This window comes from Adiantum capillus-veneris, chromosome 13 (genome assembly GCF_014529385.1).
Source record: "Adiantum capillus-veneris isolate H3 chromosome 13, ASM1452938v2, whole genome shotgun sequence".
Taxonomy (NCBI): Eukaryota; Viridiplantae; Streptophyta; class Polypodiopsida; order Polypodiales; family Pteridaceae; genus Adiantum; species Adiantum capillus-veneris.
Genome location: NC_140943.1, coordinates 44,198,928 through 44,218,146, shown reverse-complemented (window position 1 = coordinate 44,218,146; position 19,219 = coordinate 44,198,928). Strand labels below are relative to the sequence as shown.

At 44.9% G+C, this 19,219-nt stretch overlaps 1 protein-coding gene across 2 annotated transcripts in view; it reads left to right on the top strand.

Annotated features, from left to right (window-relative positions):
- The window catches only part of LOC147443891 (NADH dehydrogenase ubiquinone complex I, assembly factor-like protein (DUF185)), a 186,642-nt gene that overhangs the window by 77,673 nt on the left and 89,750 nt on the right, over positions 1 to 19,219 (top strand). Inside the window, exons 2-4 of one of the 2 annotated variants that reach the window (XM_086526697.1) lie at positions 9,739 to 9,913; positions 10,568 to 10,711; positions 10,794 to 10,904. In XM_086526697.1, the coding sequence (XP_086382823.1) occupies positions 10,601 to 10,711; positions 10,794 to 10,904 (222 nt within the window). In that variant the 5' untranslated portion in view covers positions 9,739 to 9,913; positions 10,568 to 10,600. The remainder of the gene's footprint in view (positions 1 to 9,738; positions 9,914 to 10,567; positions 10,712 to 10,793; positions 10,905 to 19,219) is intronic. The other variant, XM_086526696.1, reaches the window with a different exon arrangement.

The following is a 19,219-nucleotide window of genomic DNA, read 5'->3' as shown; positions in this document are numbered from 1 at the left end:
AATCCTTGTTTTCCGGGGGCTTATTATTTCTTTTAGCCCCCGTTTGGAAATTGATTCGAGAGGCCACCATAGTATGGTGTATTACCGCCGATATGGTACATGGCCTTCGGGAGTTGACATACTCTGCCATTTCTTCGGTTAAGCCCGCACAAAATTGTTGCTTTTGCTCTCCAAAATCCAACTTTTTGAAGACAGTGGCTTTGAGTTGTAGGTCCCAAAACTTGTCTACATATTTGTGGATGGATTCATTGGGAGAGAGCTTTAAGCTTCGCCATTCGGTGAGTACTTTGTCTTTTGCATCGGTGGCCAGAAACTGCTTCATAATGGAAGCTCTTAAAGATTTCCATGTTCGTGGAGCTTCACTGTTGGCTCGTAGGCTAGACCACCATTGTCTGGCGGACTTTTGAAAGTGCATAGCTACATGGCGTAGCTTAGAGGACTCCGTGAAGCCCTCATCTCCAAACGCCGCATCGAATTGCTGGATAAAGGCCAAGACTTTGTCCGTAGCACCAAAGGTACCATCATAGGTAAGGAAAGAGATGCTCTTCCCTCCCTCTTTGAATTTCTTCAATTTGGACGACCTCTTCCATGCGGCATAGGATTTCCTATGGCCTCTTCTTTTTAATGGTTCAAAGGTTGCACAATCACTTTCTTCAGAAGGTGGAGAAGAGGGTGACCTCTTTCTCGCCTTTTTCTTGTCTTGATTTTTGTCGTCTTCACCATCACTTTCATAAGAGGAAGAGGATGAAGAAGATGGAGAAGAGGGTGTCCTCTTTCTCGCCTTTTTCTTCTCTTGCTTTTTATCATCCCTCTTTGAATTGTGGTGAGGAGAAGAATACGATGGTCTTCTCGGCTTTGGTGGTGATGGAGAGCGTTTAGCCCGCTGTCTTTGTGGAGCCATCTCCGCCGAGGTGGCGGGAGACTCGCTTCTTTCTCGTTTCTTCGGTGGAGGCTCTTGAGTTCTCCTTTGGGAAGGAGATGCATCATCAAGAAGTAAATTCTGGAGCCCTTCATATGGATTCTCTTCTTCTTCCCGAATCGGAGAGAGACCTCTTTTGGTAGTCTCAGAAGGAGTCTTCCTAGGTGTTCTCTCGTCATGGTGATGAGCTTGGAGAATCCCGTGAGCACGAAGCTGCCGTTGCACTTCACTTTGGAGAGATGGATTGCCCATGGCTTGTTGAAGCCTAGAAACAAGATAGTTAACAAGCATTGAAGCATCATTAGTAGCTTGTTCATGAGCAAAATCAAAGTTATCAACATTAATTTCACTCTCTTTACTATTGTCAGCCATTCTAACAACTTTTAGGTGTAAACTTTTTAGGTTTACTTTGGCACTTCAAGCCCTAGTTGCTACTCCTCTTTACCCCTTTAGAAAAAGCACTCAAGCTACTGTATCCGCGGCTCGAATACCATTAATTGCAAGGAATAGAAGAGAGGGTCTTTCGACACCAAAACAGCACCGGATCCTATCAAGCTTCTAATAGCTCAATAGTGGTTAAGCCGTAGGCAAGCCCTGTAGGACTCCACTATTAAGACCATAGCTCTCGACGGTGATGCCCCATTAATTGCACGGAGGCAGGCGCACTGCAAGGCTGAAAAATCCCTATTCTACTTACTCACAGGCAATTAATAATACCAACCATTTGTAGCTAGCTTGAGGACCTCCCTTCTTGAGCAAGAAAAGAGAAACCTTGTGCTCTGATACCAATGTAACATTTAATGGTCTAAAAACTTATGTGTAGCGGAAATTAGCATGAACATAGTGGGCATTTCATTAGAATAGATTCCTAATGAGAATTACAAGAGTGCTTGGGTGGAGAGAGCAACAAAAAGCATAACACCTAGTTAGATAGCATCGACAATACTTTCAAAAGAGAGAGAAATTAAGCTAATGACAACAGTTGAGGACCGGATTTGCATGGAGCCGGTCCCCCCTCCAAAAGGCTTTGTATTATGGTTTCTCCCATCAAGAGAGACATTGGACTATACAATTCTTTGTGTTGCTTCAAGACTAGCTAGTGCAATGAAGATGAAAGCTTCATGCACTAAGCAAAACACTTAGCAAACACAACTTGAATTATCCCCGTTCTCAGACCCAAGACCTCACACACCTTCGAAGATGGTGAGAGCTAGCAGGGTATGAGAGTAGATTGAGAGGAAGAAGGAGTATCTTACGAGAAAGATGTACATCTCCTCATATAATTACTCATATTAGCATAGCTTTAGCTTAGTAATTAGCTTGGTAGAGGAGATGAGCATGCATTGAAGCTTGGCTCTTGGTTGGCTTTGCATCCACAAGCCAAGAGTGTGTCGTTGTAGGTTTCTATCTCACAAGCTTGGAGTAGGTGATGAGCTCTCCATTAAAGCTTGGGAAGAGATAGTCTTCTCTTTCTTCACACATGAGATTGTGTGAGTGTGTGTGTGATAATGCCTTGCAAAAATCAGCCCCCTCTCTCTCTTGGGCGAGCCCTCCTGCTAATTGCTCTCGCTGAGCCCTCATTGGCTCTCCCCAAGTCAAGCCAATGACTATTAAGCAGCATAAGTGATAGCCTTCTGACATGTGTCCCCCTTTCCCCTTTTGTGAGAGCTTTAGGTAATTAAATAATTAAACTAAACTCTCATTGGACCCCTTTGCTTCCTGGCCAATAGGAATGAGGCAAGCCATTGGGCTCCTGAACGCTCATTGGACCCCTTGTGAGACTGCCCAATAGTCTTCTAGGAGACTTAATTCTCATTGGTTTCTTTTATTAAATGTTTTTAAATTAATTAAACTAGATTTACTCTAGCCTAATTCTCATTGGTCCACCTCCAAGGCCATCCAATAGGAATTGGGAACACCTTGTGGGCATCTGGGCTAGGGAGCTGACATGTGTCCCTAATTCCCTTTGTGTAAAGGGAGCCTTTGTGTGTGTGTGTGTGTGACTTTCTCTCTCATCCCCTAGAAGAAGGGCTCGCCCCCTCCGATGTAGGGATATGCAAAGACTTTTTAGTCACACACAAAGCATCCAATTTCCCCTAGGGTTGACATTTGGACACAACCTTTGAATTTTGGAACCTTAGCATTTTGGAAGTCTTAATCGGTTGAACCTTAGGGTCTTTTTAGCCCATTGTTGCACATGGCTCTTTTGCAGATGGCCCCCCCCTTTGGATCCCTATTTTCCCTCCTTTGGATCCCTACTGTGGCCGGTCTGCTAGCTTAACCAATATTCTAGCCTTTTCTCCCCTGGCACTTCCCCACATTAAATGATCAGTTTAATATGAGAAAATCATTTAGGAGAATTAGATATTGATTTATGACACCAGTGACTCCCGTAAATCTATCCGTAGCATTGCGTATAGACACGGAGGCCTTTTTGATGTAATAGGGATGGGAGCGATGGATCGTGATGGTATTGTGAAACCAAATCAAATTTTGTGAGGGTGTGAGTGATATAAAATTCAATCTAGGACTCACAACCCCTCTAAATCTATCCGTGGTGGCACAGATGGAATTGGAGCAATTTTGTTGGCGATGTTTTTGTCATGCTTTATATTCGTGATGCGTTTGGTCACAACCATGCAATACAAATGAAAGCATGCGAACAAAGAATAGAGCCCCCTGATTGCACAATTGATATGTATTTTGTTCTACCAATTGTAAATTTGATTTTCTTAATTGGTTATAGATTTTTATTACACCTCATAAAAATTTGTTGGTTTTCTTTAGGAGATACTCCCTGATGGGTTGAGAGGTCATGTGGATGTGTTTATATGCATGCACATCGTCCAATTATTATTATGCACCATGATTCGTATGCCTACATAGAGAGCTACGCAGAGAGACTCGAGGTAATATTTTTTGCGACTTGCTTTAGGCGATATGCATTATTTACATGTAGTGCAAAATTTCTACTCTATTTTTGGTTCATAGGAGGGGCGTCCATCCACCATGTTTCATTATGGAGAGCACGCCAATGTTTCACTTATTGGGCATGAGGCCAATAGGTTCACTAATAAACCATTACCTCCTCGATGATTCTCAAGCTTTATCTACGTAGGGAGAGGCATGGCGTGGTGCATTGCAGAGGATCCATGGACTATTGGCATGCTTTGTGGAGAGGTTGTGTAGGCCAAAGGATATATGTTTGGAATCTGGGTGTGGGACTACTCATTTTCTTGTTGCTTGTTTAGTTACAAAGTGCACTTGTGCTTCCATTAATAGTGATGAAGATCTGATTGCATCATGTGTGTGACCTCTACTTCACTCAAAAATTCGAGACAAAGAGGAGCCTTCTATCTCCATAGACGTGGATGATGAGGGAAACAAATGTTTAGGTGGTAACCCATTTGATTTGGTTACACAAGTAACAAAGTAACAGCACAACTTACACATAAAAGCCATTTATCAATTTTTATTTAAATCAATTGTTTAAACATTGCATTAGAGCAGCAATATACATATGCCTACGATAAATACAAATATATATACACACATAAATTATATTTAAATGTATACAAGTATGTATGAACTTATTTCTTGAATTGATTTGCTCGGTTTTTAATTTGCTCGGATAACTTCGCTCGATGATTGGTAAGACTCTACTCAAAGCACTCCAAGATCAGGAGGGCTGCATCATTTTTAAAAGGAAATGCTCGAACATGGTGGTCCACTCTTCTTTTGAGGAAAGAAGCCCCAATCAAGTGGTTGAAGTTCAAATGGATTTTTATTTCTTCTTCGTTGACTCAAGAGTACGAACGAGATGTAAGAACCGCTTGGAACCATCTTCGGATGACTAAGGGTGACTCTTTGAACACATATTGTGAGAGGTTTTGGGATTCTTTTCTTCTTTTAAGGTCACCTTTAAAGAACAAATTAAGCGGATTTGCTGTGGACTCCCTATAGAGATCCGAGATTACTACCTTGAACAAAAGTCTGAGTCTATTCAACAACTAATGGGTCATGCGAAACGGGGATTCTCGATACATTCGGGGAATTTGACCTACCCCACTGACGAAGTTTTGACTCAGAAGACCAGACAGACCTTGAACCATGAAGATAGAAAGAAACCAAAGCCCGAGGAAAAGAAAGATCCTCGACACCATTTGACTCTTAGAGAGAGGGGTAACTATCTCAAAGAGGGGAAGTGTTTTGGTTGCGGGGAACAAGGGCACATCTCCGCAAAGTGTCCCAAAAAGGTACAACGAGGACAAACTGAAGACAACCAGAGAGTTCTGGAGTAGCGGAGGAACGTGGAAGAAAAGGCAAGATGAAAGCAGGACTAGTACCGGATTGCATGGGAACGACCCAAGCCAGATACATGAAAGTACAGAACTTTACCGAGCATGGGGCAAAGTGAAAGATCAGGAAGCCCTTATCTTTTTCGATGGAGGAGCCAAGGCCAACTTCATTTGACCTGAATTGGTGGCGCGGCTCAAGATTACGCCCGACAGGATGGGGCTACTGGCTGATACAGTTCTAGTGGCACCCGGATGGGATGTGGCCATTACGCCTATCATTGGCAAACTTCGTTTGCATTGTCAGGGGTATTTAGGGCACGAGGACTTTTACATCATGCCTTTGGAAGGGTGTGACGTCCTGCTAGGAATCCCCTGGTACCATAAGAACAAGGCAGTGGTCGACTATCGGGATAAGAAAGCGACTTTGACAAATGAGAAGGTGTACTTGATGTGAAATTGAAGCGTGACTCCGTCCCTATAGTATCGGCTTCGGCCATTTCCAAATTAATCAAATCCAGTCTCTTTGTTTACTCAATCTATTTAAAAGAATTAAATGATGAACAAATAACAAACATGCCGGAATTAGACAAAGAATGACAAGAGTTTCTGCACACACATGCTGATTGTTTCTCTGAAGGCCTACCAGGCGAGCTACCCCCATCTCGTCCTGAGGACCATACTATTGATTTGATTCTCGGAACCACACCACCGAACTGGCCACCTTACTGTGTTAGCCTAGCCCAGAATGAAGAAATCATGAACCTAGTGAAAGACCTTGAAAAGGGTTCATCCAGCCTAGTACTTCACCCTACTGGTCTCCGGTTTTGTTGGTACTAAAGAAAGACGGATCTTGGAGAATGTACTTGATTACAGAGCTCTCAATAAAATCACCATCAAGAACAGATTTCCGATTCCAAGGATCAATGATATTCTTGACCGACTTTAGGGATTCTCTTGTTTCAACAGGATTGATTTGAAAAGCGGATATCATCATATCAGAATAGTCCGGAAGATGTCTACAAGACGGCCTTTCGGACAAGTTTTGGTTTATACAAATTTTTGGTGATGCCTTTTGGACTTACCAATGCTCCAACGACTTTCAATCGAATGATGGATAGGGTTTTATGAGAGCATTGATCTTTTGTGGGCACTTTCTTTGATGATATTATAGTTTTCTCCAAGGATGAAGCAGAACATTGACACCATTTGCTACAGGTCTTTCAGGCATTGCGTGATCACATATTGGTTATCAATGCCGAAAAGAGCGAGTTTTTCTTGCCAAAGATACACTTTTTGGGACACATCAACTCAACAGCAGGAGTATAGATGGACCCGGCCAAGATTGAGACTATCCTCGATTGGCCAGACTTGAAGAATGTTCATGAAGCTAGAAGCTTTTTGGGCTTGTGTTCTTACTATCAATGGTTTATTCGGAAATTTGCAGAGGTAGCTCCGCCTTTGCACTTATTGACTCAGAAAGGAGTCCCTTTCTCGTGGGGACCAATAGAGGTGATTGCCTTTCAGGCCCTGAAGGAAAAACTGACTACTGACCAGTGTTGGCTTTGCTAGACTTGCAAAATACATTCAAAGTATTTTGTGATGCTTGTGGTTGTAGTCTGGGAGCGGTCTCTATGCAAGAAGGCCATGCGATTGCTTATGAAAGCAGAATGTTCTCATTGCCAGAATTGGTAGCACAGATTTATGAGAAAGAGCTATGGGAAGTCATCCATGCTCTTACTGAGTGGTGACATTATCTACTCGGAGCCGATTTCACGGTCTTTACTAACCATCAGAGTTTACACTACTACTTGTCACAGAAGTAGCTTTTGGAAAAGCAAACGTGGTGGGCTAACATCTTGTCACAGTTTCATTTCAAGATTGTCCATGTTCAGAGATAGAAAAACATAGTGGCAGATGCGTTGTCTTGGAAGCCCCTCGTTTTGGCTATATCGGCGATCCATCATAGAAGCTTCGAGGATATGGTTGGTCAGTACACCACCGATCCATACTCGGATACAAAATGGGGAGATATTGGTAGGATATTCCATACATGATGGCTACTTGATGAAGAAAATGTTGTTGTGCATTACATAGCCGTTGAGGCATTGCTTGAGAACAAGGGCACTATGCTAAATTTCTCATCTTCGTTTCATCCACAAACTGATGGACAGTTAGAAGAGGCAGATTTTACTCTCCTAGGTCTGTGGAAATGTTGTGTGTCAGCGCACGAGGAAACTTGGGAACACCATCTCCCATTGGTTGAATATGCTTACAATAACACTGTGCATACGTCAACAGGCAAGGCACCATTTGAGATAGTGGAAGGAGGGAAGAAAGTCCCACCCATTTTGCAAACTAAGGACAAGATATTTGAGGAAAACAAATATGTGCAAGATATGGATATAACATCCAGGAAGATAAATATCGCTCTTGAAAAGACTCAGGTTAAGCAAAAGAAAGTTGCTGAACATCACTGTCATGAACTTGTATTTTTACTTGGTGATTGGGTACTTTTGTGCTTTGAAAAGGCCAGGTTAAGGAAAGGAAAGGCAAGTAACGTTTGTTTTCCAAAGCTCTGTATCCGATATTATGGTCATTTTTAGACTTTGAAAAAGATCAGTGATGTAACTTATAGGTTGAAGCTACCAAAAGGTTGGAAAATACATAATGCTTTTCATGTCCGTCTTCTAAGGCCCTTTGTTGGTGATGTGCCAGAGAATATGCTTGATGAGGAACAACCCGAAGTGGAAGAATTGAATGAGATTCTTGTTCCCTGAACGAATATTGGCACATAAGGTAAGGAGGTTAGAGAAAAGGTTGGAAGACGCTATCTGGTGAAGTTGAAGAACTATCCATCTTTGGATGCTAATTTGGCGGAAGAGTCTGAATTGGTTGATTCACCTCAGCTCTTGCAATTTTATCTTGAAGCCTTTCAAATGGAACCCATAGTGACTTCTTTGGAGCCAGGTGAGAGCATGGTTCATGATGCTCAAAGGAGTAGTTTAGCAATTGTATCTACTTTTTCTATAGAGAATTTGGCTAGAGAAGTTTGTGCTTGAGAGTACACTAGAAGACTTCTATGCTTGATATGTGTGGTAGCCAGGTTGGTGGGATTGTCTAATCGACCAATGCTACATTTCCGGAAGCATGTATATCCTTGATTCCCATCATAGAATATATGTGATATCAGGAGATATCAGCATGTATTATTGGCATACAAGCGAGGTCGCTTGCAGTATTTCAAGGGTAGGGTATGGCACCAGGAGGTGTATTTTTTGTGTTGCCTTCTTTAAATATGTACTGCATTTTTTAATTTATATTTTTACTTGTTTTCCTCGGAACCCTTGAAAAGGTGCAAGTGGACATTGCATGGCCAGTGTGAAACGGGTGCGGCCAAATAGGTTTCTCACATCGGGAATCTAGGTCGGTCAGGGATTGGTCGGGCCAGTTAACACTGAATTCTGATGAGTATGGAAGCCTTTGTACGCCAAATAGAATGTAGGCCACTCGGCAAGTCACCACACACACTCTAGGCTCTCATCGCAAGGGGGGGGCACCCAAAAATGAGAGTGGAGGCTGATTTTTGAAGCATTGTGCATTTACAGTGTGTGTGTGTGTGAGTAGTTGGTGCAGGTTCACAACTTTAATGGAAAGCTTGCCTTCTCCTTTGTCTCATGTGGCGCAATGATTTACTCTCGTGCATCTCTCTCTCTCTCTCTCTCTCTCTCCCCTTTGCAAATATCGTAATGCCCCACTAGTTGGGATACTTAGATGATCATGTACTGTTTTGAGGGTTTTATGCGCGTTTACCAAGGCAAGAGCCTTCTGAACATGTACCGGATTAGCTAATTGCTAATCCCCCACAGGTACGCACAGTCCTATCGCAAAGAATTGCGAAAACGGAGAGTTTTCTTGTGTGAGAACTTGTCCGATTCAAAGGGGAACTGTCCCATTGCGTGCGGGAGCCCTTGGGACACGGGTAGACGTGTTGGCTCCACAAAAACCAATTCAAAACAGAGAATTACAGCCTGCTATGTTTTTTTGTAGGTTTAGGGTGTCGCACCTAAACTGCAAATTAGCACCAGGGGAGCCTTGGGATGTGTGTATAGGGCTTTGGGCAGCTGGCAGTGACAAAACAGGGAATTACAGCGCGCTGAAATTCTGTTACAGCTCCCCAGAAAGCTTCTAAATTGCGAGGATGTCCGTCCTAGACCTGTGCTTTTGACCTACAGGGGTTTTGGTGTAGTTATGTTGCCAAAATTGGGTCAGAAATCTGCAATTTCAGCCCTCGCCAGGTTTGGACAGCTTTGTGAGACTTTGATCTACATGTCCGGATCGTCCATTCGTAATTGAATAAAGAAATACCAAAAGGGGCGCCAGTCTTTGGGGCCTACATGGTGTCAGTCTTTGTGTGTGCAGTGACATTCTAGTCGCTGGACGCCTCTATGCTCTCTTTTCTTCTCAGTACTCTGTGTAAAGTTAGCAGGTAATTGAATTAGTACTGCCCTCTATTGTGTACAGGCCGGTTATAATCACTCTTCAGTGGACCAAGAGCCTTCAAGCTAGTAAGAGACAGAGAGCACCAGGCTAATGGATACCCAGACTCTACCACAGAGAGATGGGATTAGAGCTCAACATGGAGAGATAAGAGCAGAAATTGGCTCAGCTCCGTTCAGATCCAAGCATAATATTCAAGGTGCTCTTCACTCCCTCATTCATATATACCATTTTACACCTTCACTATTTACCCGATGGAGCTAGCTAGATTATGCATAGCATGCTTGTACACTTAACGCATGTAGCCCCTAGTCATACAGCTCGATCTCCTCTACATTACACTACATCACCCTCATCCTCTCCCAGCTCCAGTTGGTTACCCCTCCGAGTCCTTAGCTTTAGCTCCAGTTTTATCATTTTGTCAACATGTTTGTTCCCTTCTTTCGCCTGCAATAACAGAGGAGATGCCACAGTTGTACATTAGTTTATCTCATACGCCAAGTTCAGCCTCCAGAAGGTGTTAAATATTTTATAAATCTCTCTCTCTCTCTCTCTCTCTCTCTCTCTCTCTCTCTCTCTCTCTCTCTCTCTCTCCCCCTATATTCCTTGTTTTCGTGTTCTTCTTGTTTTGGATTCCAAAAAACTTGCTTGCTATTTTTCATCATTGTCTCTTTGTTTTGTGGGTGTTCAAATTGATTTCATTTACTCGGACCTGTACAAGTTGGTATAAAATGAATAAATTTTTTCGTTACAAGGTATTTGCTGCTATGTAGCACTGTTTTGGCTCAAGTCTCAACTATCACGATTCATCTGAAGGCTTTTTGGTTGGCTTTATTTAATGTTACTTTTGCAGTTCCGAGGGGGACCTATTACACTAGCTGATTACATGGAAGAGGTTCTTACAAACCCAACTGCCGGGTTCTATATGAATAGGGATGTCTTTGGAACAGAAGGGGACTTTATAACATCACCTGATGTTAGCCAGATGTTTGGAGAGGTCAGGAGATCTCAATGTGGCCCGATTCTCTTGGTTTCTTGTAATGCTACACCACTAGTTTTTTACTCAGCTTTTTTCACAGCTCATCGGCATATGGAGCCTGTGCTTGTGGCAGCAGATGGGTCAGCCAAAAGAAGTCAATGTGGTCGAGTTAGGACCAGGACGTGGCACATTAATGGCTGATTTTTTGCGGGTAAGACTACATAATCTCAAATACTTTGTGCTTAATCTACTTGCCCTTTTTTTGTTCAAATAAATTAGAGACTTGATCAAAAACATATTCCAATCCTTTGGAATGCGAAAGCACTTATGCTCATCTTTAGTCACCATGGTACACTACAGTATGCGCCGTATCCTGGGATCTGAGTGCAGTTAGATAAGTTGAAAAATGTGTGCAAGCACAAAAAAGATTTTATTGGCAGTAACTATTTAGATATAATCAAAACTAGGTAAAGGCTGACAGTTTGAAGAAATGAGCCACCAAGGGTCAGACAGTAATCTCTAGAGGTTTTCCCAATGCAAAGTTTGTATGCAATGCAGGTATGCCGAGCTAAGGTAAATGTTGTAAAGTTTGATGTCTTTACCTGAATATGCTCTTTTCAACGTTGTATCATTTATATGCTTCTCTATTCAGTAAGATTTACACCTAATTGAATCTAGCATAGCAGACTGAAGTAAATAACTTTGATTTGGGGATTTAAAGTGATAAACTATTCAAAAAAGTTGTGTACTAACTCATGTGCCATAAAATTTCCTATTTAGATATATGCTTCAACATGTCTGTATAATAGTGCAGACAGTCCTTTGCAAAAAAATAGGCCGGCAAGTTTGAAGCAGGGGTTGCTTCGTGACTGTACATTACTCATGCATGCACAATATTCTATAATGGTTGGAGTCCTTATGGTTTCCACCATTATTATCCACATCCTGGATTTCCCTTGAATCAAGGATGGTTGATCTATCGTAAAATTTCACCTTTTCCGGCGTGAAAGATAGGAAGAAAGCCGTACAGTTTGTGCATCAATTTCACAACATCTATGCCTTAGGGAACTACTCAAAAGATTCAAAGATCTATCGAGCCGCGAGATTTCTCAAAGATAATGCTATGCAGTGCTTGAGTTCTATAGCGATCCAACCGCATGCTCCAAGGACTGGGCATGCTTTCAAGAATATTTTTGCCTGGAGTCACATGACATCTCTATTTGAAGTACAGATTCTGGCAGAATAGGGTAACTTGAAAATGCTTGCTACGGAAACAGTGGAAGGCTACAAGCAAAAGTTCCTCTATGTTTACCTTCCGATGTCTTGCTTCAAGTTGATTACCTTGGAGGACGAATGTGAACGTTATACGATTGGGTTGCCATCACCCCTCCAAGAATATTGTCTATCTAAAGTTTAAACTAGTGTCTACTATGCAAGAACTGATGGATCATGTTGTGAGGGAGCAAGAGGGCAACCTTGTTTGACGGAATGCGTGAGCAAGAAGCTCTCCCCTCAGCCCCCTGCTAAGAGCACCTGACTGTGCGCACACCTGTAGAGAGCTGACACACCTCTGATCCAAGCATTTGTGAAACCCATCCTGTGTAAAGTGCCCTCTCGGAAGTTCCTATCAACTCTGTCGTAGGCCTTCTCAAAGTCGAGAAGGAGTATCACCAAATCCTCTCCTCGGAGACGCGCAAGGGCAAACTCCTCCTAAAATGTGAAGATGCTGTCAAGGATACCACGCTCTTTGACAAAACCTGTGTGAGTCCCATGTATAATGCTCTCTAGTAGTGGCTGAATTCTCAAACTCATAGTCTTTGCTAGAATTTTGTAGGATAAGTTGAGGATGGTAATGGGTCGCCACTACCGAATCTCATCCAAGGAGCCTCCGTCCTTGGGAATCAGGTAGATCAAACCCCCACTCATGCTGTCAGGCATCTCGCTAGTGTGCAAAACGTACCAAAATGTGCTGCAAGATATGAACCAAGCAAGTCCTAGTACTCCAAGAAAAAGCTGGGGGTCAACCCATCATCCCCTGGACAACTACCACGGAGGAGTGCTCTGAGGGCCTCATGGAGCTCCTCTAGCTAGAGAGGAAGCTCAAGTCTCTGTCGCATCTCCTTGGTAATAAGGCAAGGTATCTGTGCCCAAACTGAGCTCTAACTGAGGCTGAGCTGACAACAAATCGTCCTAGAAGTCAGTAGCAACTGCACGATATCCTCGGGCTCTGAAGCAAACTGATCCGTTAGGTCTCCTCAACTAACTAACATTGGTGTGCGCATGACGTGGCCCCACTGTCTCAAAAAACTCCCCAATAACTCGGTCACCCATCTGGGTCCATTGAGATGCCTGTCAATGGAAGGCAAACTCATGGCGCGCTCCTCAATGCTAGTCAATTCTTGCCTAGTCTGCTGTATCTGCTCCTCCAACCATGGGCTGTCTGGATGCTGCTCCTACATCCTTTGTAAGGAAGCAATGCCCCGTCGAACACGCTTCTCATCCTCCCTGGTTGCAGCATAATGAGCTGTAGACTCCTGAAGGAAGAAGCGACCAAGCTTTGCCAGTTTAGAGGCCACTCTACTAGCAGGGGTGTCGTGCATGTCCAGACTCTCTGCCCAAAGTGCCTCCACTTGCTCTCTAAGCTCTGGATCCAACAAGATCCGCTCGGGGATGAGTAGCATCACACCCCCCCTCCTCTGTCTGTCTGTCACTGTGAGTATCACTGGCGCATGGTCGGAAAGTAGTCCCTGCAAGGATGCAAACAGATCCCCCCATGTCACAAATGTGGTCACGGGCGTAGAAGCAATCTATCCTAGATAGTTTCACTCCTCCTACTCTACAATCAAAGCGAGAGAAAGACAAGTTGTTTCGGGGTCTCACAAAGCCTGAGTGCTGCCAAACATCAGAAACCCTCATAGTCATACATAGCCGCTCCCAAGCTACTAGCTCAGCCCCGTGCACCGTAGCATGGCCACCTCCAATCTTGTCAGAGGTTCCTCCAACATGTTGAAGTCCCCCCAAACACACCACTGCTCTGCATGTAGCAGAGACTCAACAACATGAGACCAAAACTCTGCTCGTGCACTTGCCACATTGGGAGCATATATGTTCAGGAAACCCATGAGGCAATCCTGAACTTGCATAGTAATCCACTGAGCTCTGCCTAACACAATAATACCTCTGCCCACAATGGCCTGCTGCCAAGTATCCCCAATAGTCATACATACCCCTCCCTGGATACCTTCAGGTCCACGTGCAACACCTCCAGGTCCAAATGCAGCCCACCAAAACATCTCATAGGGACCACACAAATTTGACCATATCATCTAATGCGGCTCTCATACAGATGATGCTCCTGTAGCATAAGAATATCAATCTCACCACCCACAAGGCATCGCTCAAGCTCCTGACGCAACCGACTCCTCTGACGTTGAAACTGGGGCCCTCCTAATCTCTGCACATTCCATGAGACGATCCTCATGGAGTCAATGAGAGAAAACAAATGCTCTAACAACAGCCAACCTCTCTATCTTTGAGGCCGGTTTGGATGGGGAGTAATCCGCATCCAAGCGACCTCTAGACAAGCGCGTCTGGAGTGACTGCCCCACCTAGGCCCAGGCTGGGCGTGCAGCCCGTAGGGCTACATCCTCTGTTTAAGAATCCTCATGTACAAATACATAGCAAGGAGGGCTCTAAGTGTCAGCAAACAAATGCACCACAATGTGCCTGCAACTTGCTACATCCGACGGCGTCACGCTGAACTTGGCTAGAGGCCAAAGTGTCTGTACCGAATCTGTCACCCCTAGGCCCCCTGTGTGGTGTGAGAACTCAGTGGCCTGGATCTCGAGCCAATTAAGAACTGTGTGTAGGGTCCACTCTGTAGGATCCTTGCCGCACAAACATCGGAAAGGAGAAATCTACCGCTGTATCTAGAGCCTCAGTGCCTCGAGCTGCTAGAAAGAGGACGTGGACTCGAAAGCAAGCCTCCTCCAGGCCGGGGAAAGAATCACCTAGGAATCGTGTGAATGTGTAGTCGAAGAAGTCCCATCGTCTGCGAATGTCAAAGCTAGTCAAACCCCGAGGGATTGCTGTAAAAGGAGAAGTCTAAATTAGAAGCGGTGGCCTCAGATGGGGCTCTGTCCCTCCGAAGCCACGGGCTTGTAGCGAAAGCACTACCAAGAGAACTCCTCACTAGAGACGTGTGTCCAGTCCGCTGCGTGTGAGGACCAGCGTGGGAGGGGTCGGGAGATGAGATCGTGGGTCTCACCGGGGAGAGAGGAGCATCGGGAGGTGGGGGTGAAGGTGGGGGGAGAGGGGACGGAGCGGCGGTGTCTAAGGGAGAAGGAGGGGAAGGCGGCGGAGCTGAAGTGGATGGAGCCTCCTTAGGGGGTTCCTGCTGAAGAGGGTCAAAACGGTTCCTTGTTAGAACCCAATGGTGCTGAGTTGCGTGAGGTTGGCTACTAAGGGGAGCAGTGTGGCGAGCCCGTCCTTGTCGGCAGCGGCCAGGCGCCTGCTGCCAACCGTCGACTGTCTGATCGTTGGCCTCTGTCGACGTACTAGCCTGTGTGTCCCGAGTATCTGGCTGCTGTGCTTGCTCAGTCTTGGGAGGCTGTGCATGCGCTGTGGGTCCTGTGAGGACAGGCCTTTGCTAAATGGACCATCTGTCTGCAAATGAAGCACTGATTCGGGAGACCTGAATACTCCGCACTTTGTCTAATCCAACCCCCACTTACACAAGGCTGTAGTATCACCTTCGGGAGAGAGTGTCTCGAACAAGAACTTGCACAGTAGGCAAACCTGCGGCCTTGGCCACAAGTGAAGCTGCAGTGCGCGGTGACTCTAGAACCGTCCCAAACATGGAACCAATCCTGGGAAGGAAAGGGAGATACTCTCTTCTCAAGCCTGTGAAGCAGACCGAGATAGGCAAGTTGGCTTCCTCAAGCACATGTGTAGAAGGGTCAAAACCATGATGCCATCGTCTGAAGTCAGCTCGAGCTGCTCGGATACAGAGCGGGCTCATTGATATAACCTTGGCCGTCATCTTTGAAGACTCGAACTCTATCTGGTAGTACCCTCACTCGAGGATCTGGACATCGGTGATCTTGCCCACATCAAAGAGGAGTTGGGCCTGAAGCAAATCCTGAACCTCGCCTCGACTGGGTCGAGTACCAATGATCTTGCAAATGACCGAGGCGGCTTGCAAGTGTGTCACAAATTGTTGACATGTCAAGCCACTGAAGAACGGAGCCGACTTGTAGATCCCGGCCGAGAGGCCTAAATGCTAAGAGAAGCAATAGAAGCAGCAAAAGAAGATCCAACCAACTTAAGGTTCCCACGTCCGATGGGGCCTATAGTAAAGCAGCCCACACACACATACAAAAAGCGAGTAGCTTGACGTGGCAGTTGCTGTACGGAATTCTGGATTTTACGTTGGTTGCTGATGTGGCAGATTGTACGGAATTCGGGATTTTACGTTGGCTGCTAATGTGGCATATTGTACGGATTTCCGCGTTTTACGTTGGTTACTGACGTGGAGGTGCTGTACGGATTCCTGCTTTTGCACTGGGCAGCTTTTGAGCACCTACTTTTGGGCCAATTGCTTTTGAGTTTGAAAGATTTTCATGTAATTGCTTTTTATGGCCAAGGGCCTTTAAATGTGAGCCAAGGGCTCATTCTCTGGCATGCTTCATTACGAAGGCGAAGGTGCAGAGGGTGGAGTACTAGCTTTGTACTGAGTTCAAGTATTATAAAGAAATACCAAAAGGGGCGCCAAGGTTTGGGGCCAATGCTTCTAGGGTGGAACTTCGCCACTCCCTGTGTCGTCTCTCTTTCTGTTCAGTTGTTATTTGAAGTGTTAGAAGTCTGTTCAGTCTGTTCTTTTCCGTTGGCACATGGTGCTCGTCTTGTAACAGTGGTATTAGAGCATCAAGCGTGTGCTTTTCTGAAAGCATACCGGTCCTACAAAAGAGTAGAGAGAGCAAACCGGCGCTTCCAAAGGCTCTTGGAATTCTATTTGAACAATCTTCGTGCTCCAACCTCGGACTTACCAGCCACTCCCAACCTTACTTCATCGTGCATCGAGCGCGTTCCCGTCTTCATCGCTTTGTCTTACAGGGCATAAGCCATAAATAGTACTTGCAAGAGAAGGATCCAAGATTTGTTTCGAGCTGCTATTTTTCTCAGATGCAACGTCATGCACTGATAGAAGTCTATAGCTACCAAGCCGCATGCGCCAAGTCCTTGGCAAGCTTTCAAGAAATTTTTTGCCCGAAGTTATATGGTTTCTGGCAGCTTCTGACAGTGTGGGGTATCCTGAAATGCTTGCCATGGAAACCCTAGCAGCTTATAACTCGAAATTTCTCGACATCTCTCAGTAGGTGTCTCTTTTCGAGCTGATAACCTTGGAGGTCCTATGTGACTGCTATGTCTTGGGACTACCATCCTGTCTGTCCAAGAGCTTATGGACCATGGTGCGGTCGGCTACAACCTTGTGGAAGAAATATAACCCTAATCTTGGTGCAAGTTTCAGGATAGAAAGCTAGTCGTCTTTTCGAGCTCGATTGATGTCGAGATTTCTTTTTAAGTTTGAGTTTAGTTTGAATTTGTTTGGTAATCCTAATTGGAATTTGTTTGAAATGGATGGTATCTGTCTTGAACCTGTCTTGGTGCTGATTTGAATTGTCTGACTCTGGTTTTAATACTGGTTTCAATGATTGGTAATTTTTATTCCCGGGTGGAGTAGTAAGAATTGATGTTTGAGAACGCTTGTTCATACTCATGGCACGAACCCTTGTGGTTTTTTTGCGGGGGGAGTATTCAATGATTGAAAATTGCTGTTTTTACTCATGGCTCGGACCTGGATGGTTATTTATGCGGGGAGTATTAAGAAGTCTGAGTAGTGGTTACTCAACACCTCCAAACGACATAGGCTGCGGTCTGGGGGGTGTTTGGTTGTAAAAGGCCTCTATATCTCATGGCCCAGACCTTTTTAGGTTATTGTACTCTCGGGTGGAGTAGTGAGAATTGATGTTTGAGAATACTTGTTCATACTATTGGCCCGAACCCTTGTGGTTTTTTTGCGGGGGGAGTATGGAATGATTGGAAAGTGCTGTTTTTGCTCATTGCCCAGACTTGGATGGTTATTTACGGGGGCAGTATTAAGAAGTCTGAGTAGTGGTTACTCTCAGCACCTCCAAAGGATGCAGGCTGCGGTCTGCGGGGTGTTTTGTTGTAAAAGGCCTCTATATCTCATGGCCCGGACCTTGTTAGGTTATTGGCGGGAGGAGTGATGAGGGAGTCGTTGAACAGCTCATGGCCCAGACCTTATTTGCAGGAGGAGTGTTCATCAGCGACTTTATGTTTCTATGTCTTGTAACATGCATATGTAAGCATTTTTGTTGCATTTTGATGTGCCACCCAATGAATATTCCTTATTGGATGAGATACTTGTGGGAAGTCAATGACTCGGGATATCAAGAGTTCCAATCTGGAATGAGACTCCTTATTGGATGAGATTCTTCTGGGAAGCCAACGACCGAGGAAATTAAGAGCTCCGATTTGGAATGAGAAAACTGATTGTCCCTCGGATAGTCCCTCATAACGACTCTCTAAAATTTTTGAGCTAACTTGAGTTGTTTTGTAGATATGCTGTAATCGCCGACGATTACTTTCTTTCAAGGAGGGATGTCACAAATTGCTGACGTGTCAAGCCACTGAAGAACGGAGCTGACTTGCAGATCGCGGTTGAGGGGCCTAAACCCTAAGAGAAGCAACAGAAGCAGCAGAAGAAGATCCAACCAACTTAAGGTTCCATCCGATGGGACCTAGAGGAAAGCAGCCCACACACACACATACAAAAAGCGAGTAGCTTGATGACGGGACAATTGTTGTACGGAATTTCGGATTTTACGTTGGCTGCTAATATGGCAGATTGTACGGAATTCCGGATTTTACGCTGGCTACTGACGTGGCAGTGCTGTATGGATTCCCGCTTTTGTGTTGGCAGCTTTTGAGGACCTGCTTTTGGGCCAGTTGCTTTTGAGTTTGAAAGATTTTCATGTAATTGCTTTTTGTGGCCAAGGGCCCTTAAATATGAGCCAAGGGCTCATTCTCTGGCATGCTTCATTACGAAGGTGCACAGGGTGGAGTACCGACATCGTACTGAGTTCAAGTAATATAAAGAAATACTGAAAGGAGCGCCAAGGTTTAGGGCCAATGCTCTCTGGGTGGAACTTCGTCACTCCCCGTGTTGTCTCTCTCTTTCTGCTCAGTTGCTATTTGAAGTGCTAAAGTTTGTTCAGTCTGTTCTTTTTAGTTGGCATGTGGTGCCTGTCTTGTGACAAAGCGTTCCACCTCGGTTATCAAGCTCACTTGCTCTTCTGGTGAAAGAGCAAGTCAAAGGGTTAGCTCCGCAGTGTCGGGCGAGGGGGCTTCTGTGGAGTCCCTCTGAGGTGGAGCAGAGGCCGCCATTCTGTGTCTGATGCTGTAGAGAAAAGGGCGTTGGCGTCGAGGCGATTACCAATAGGC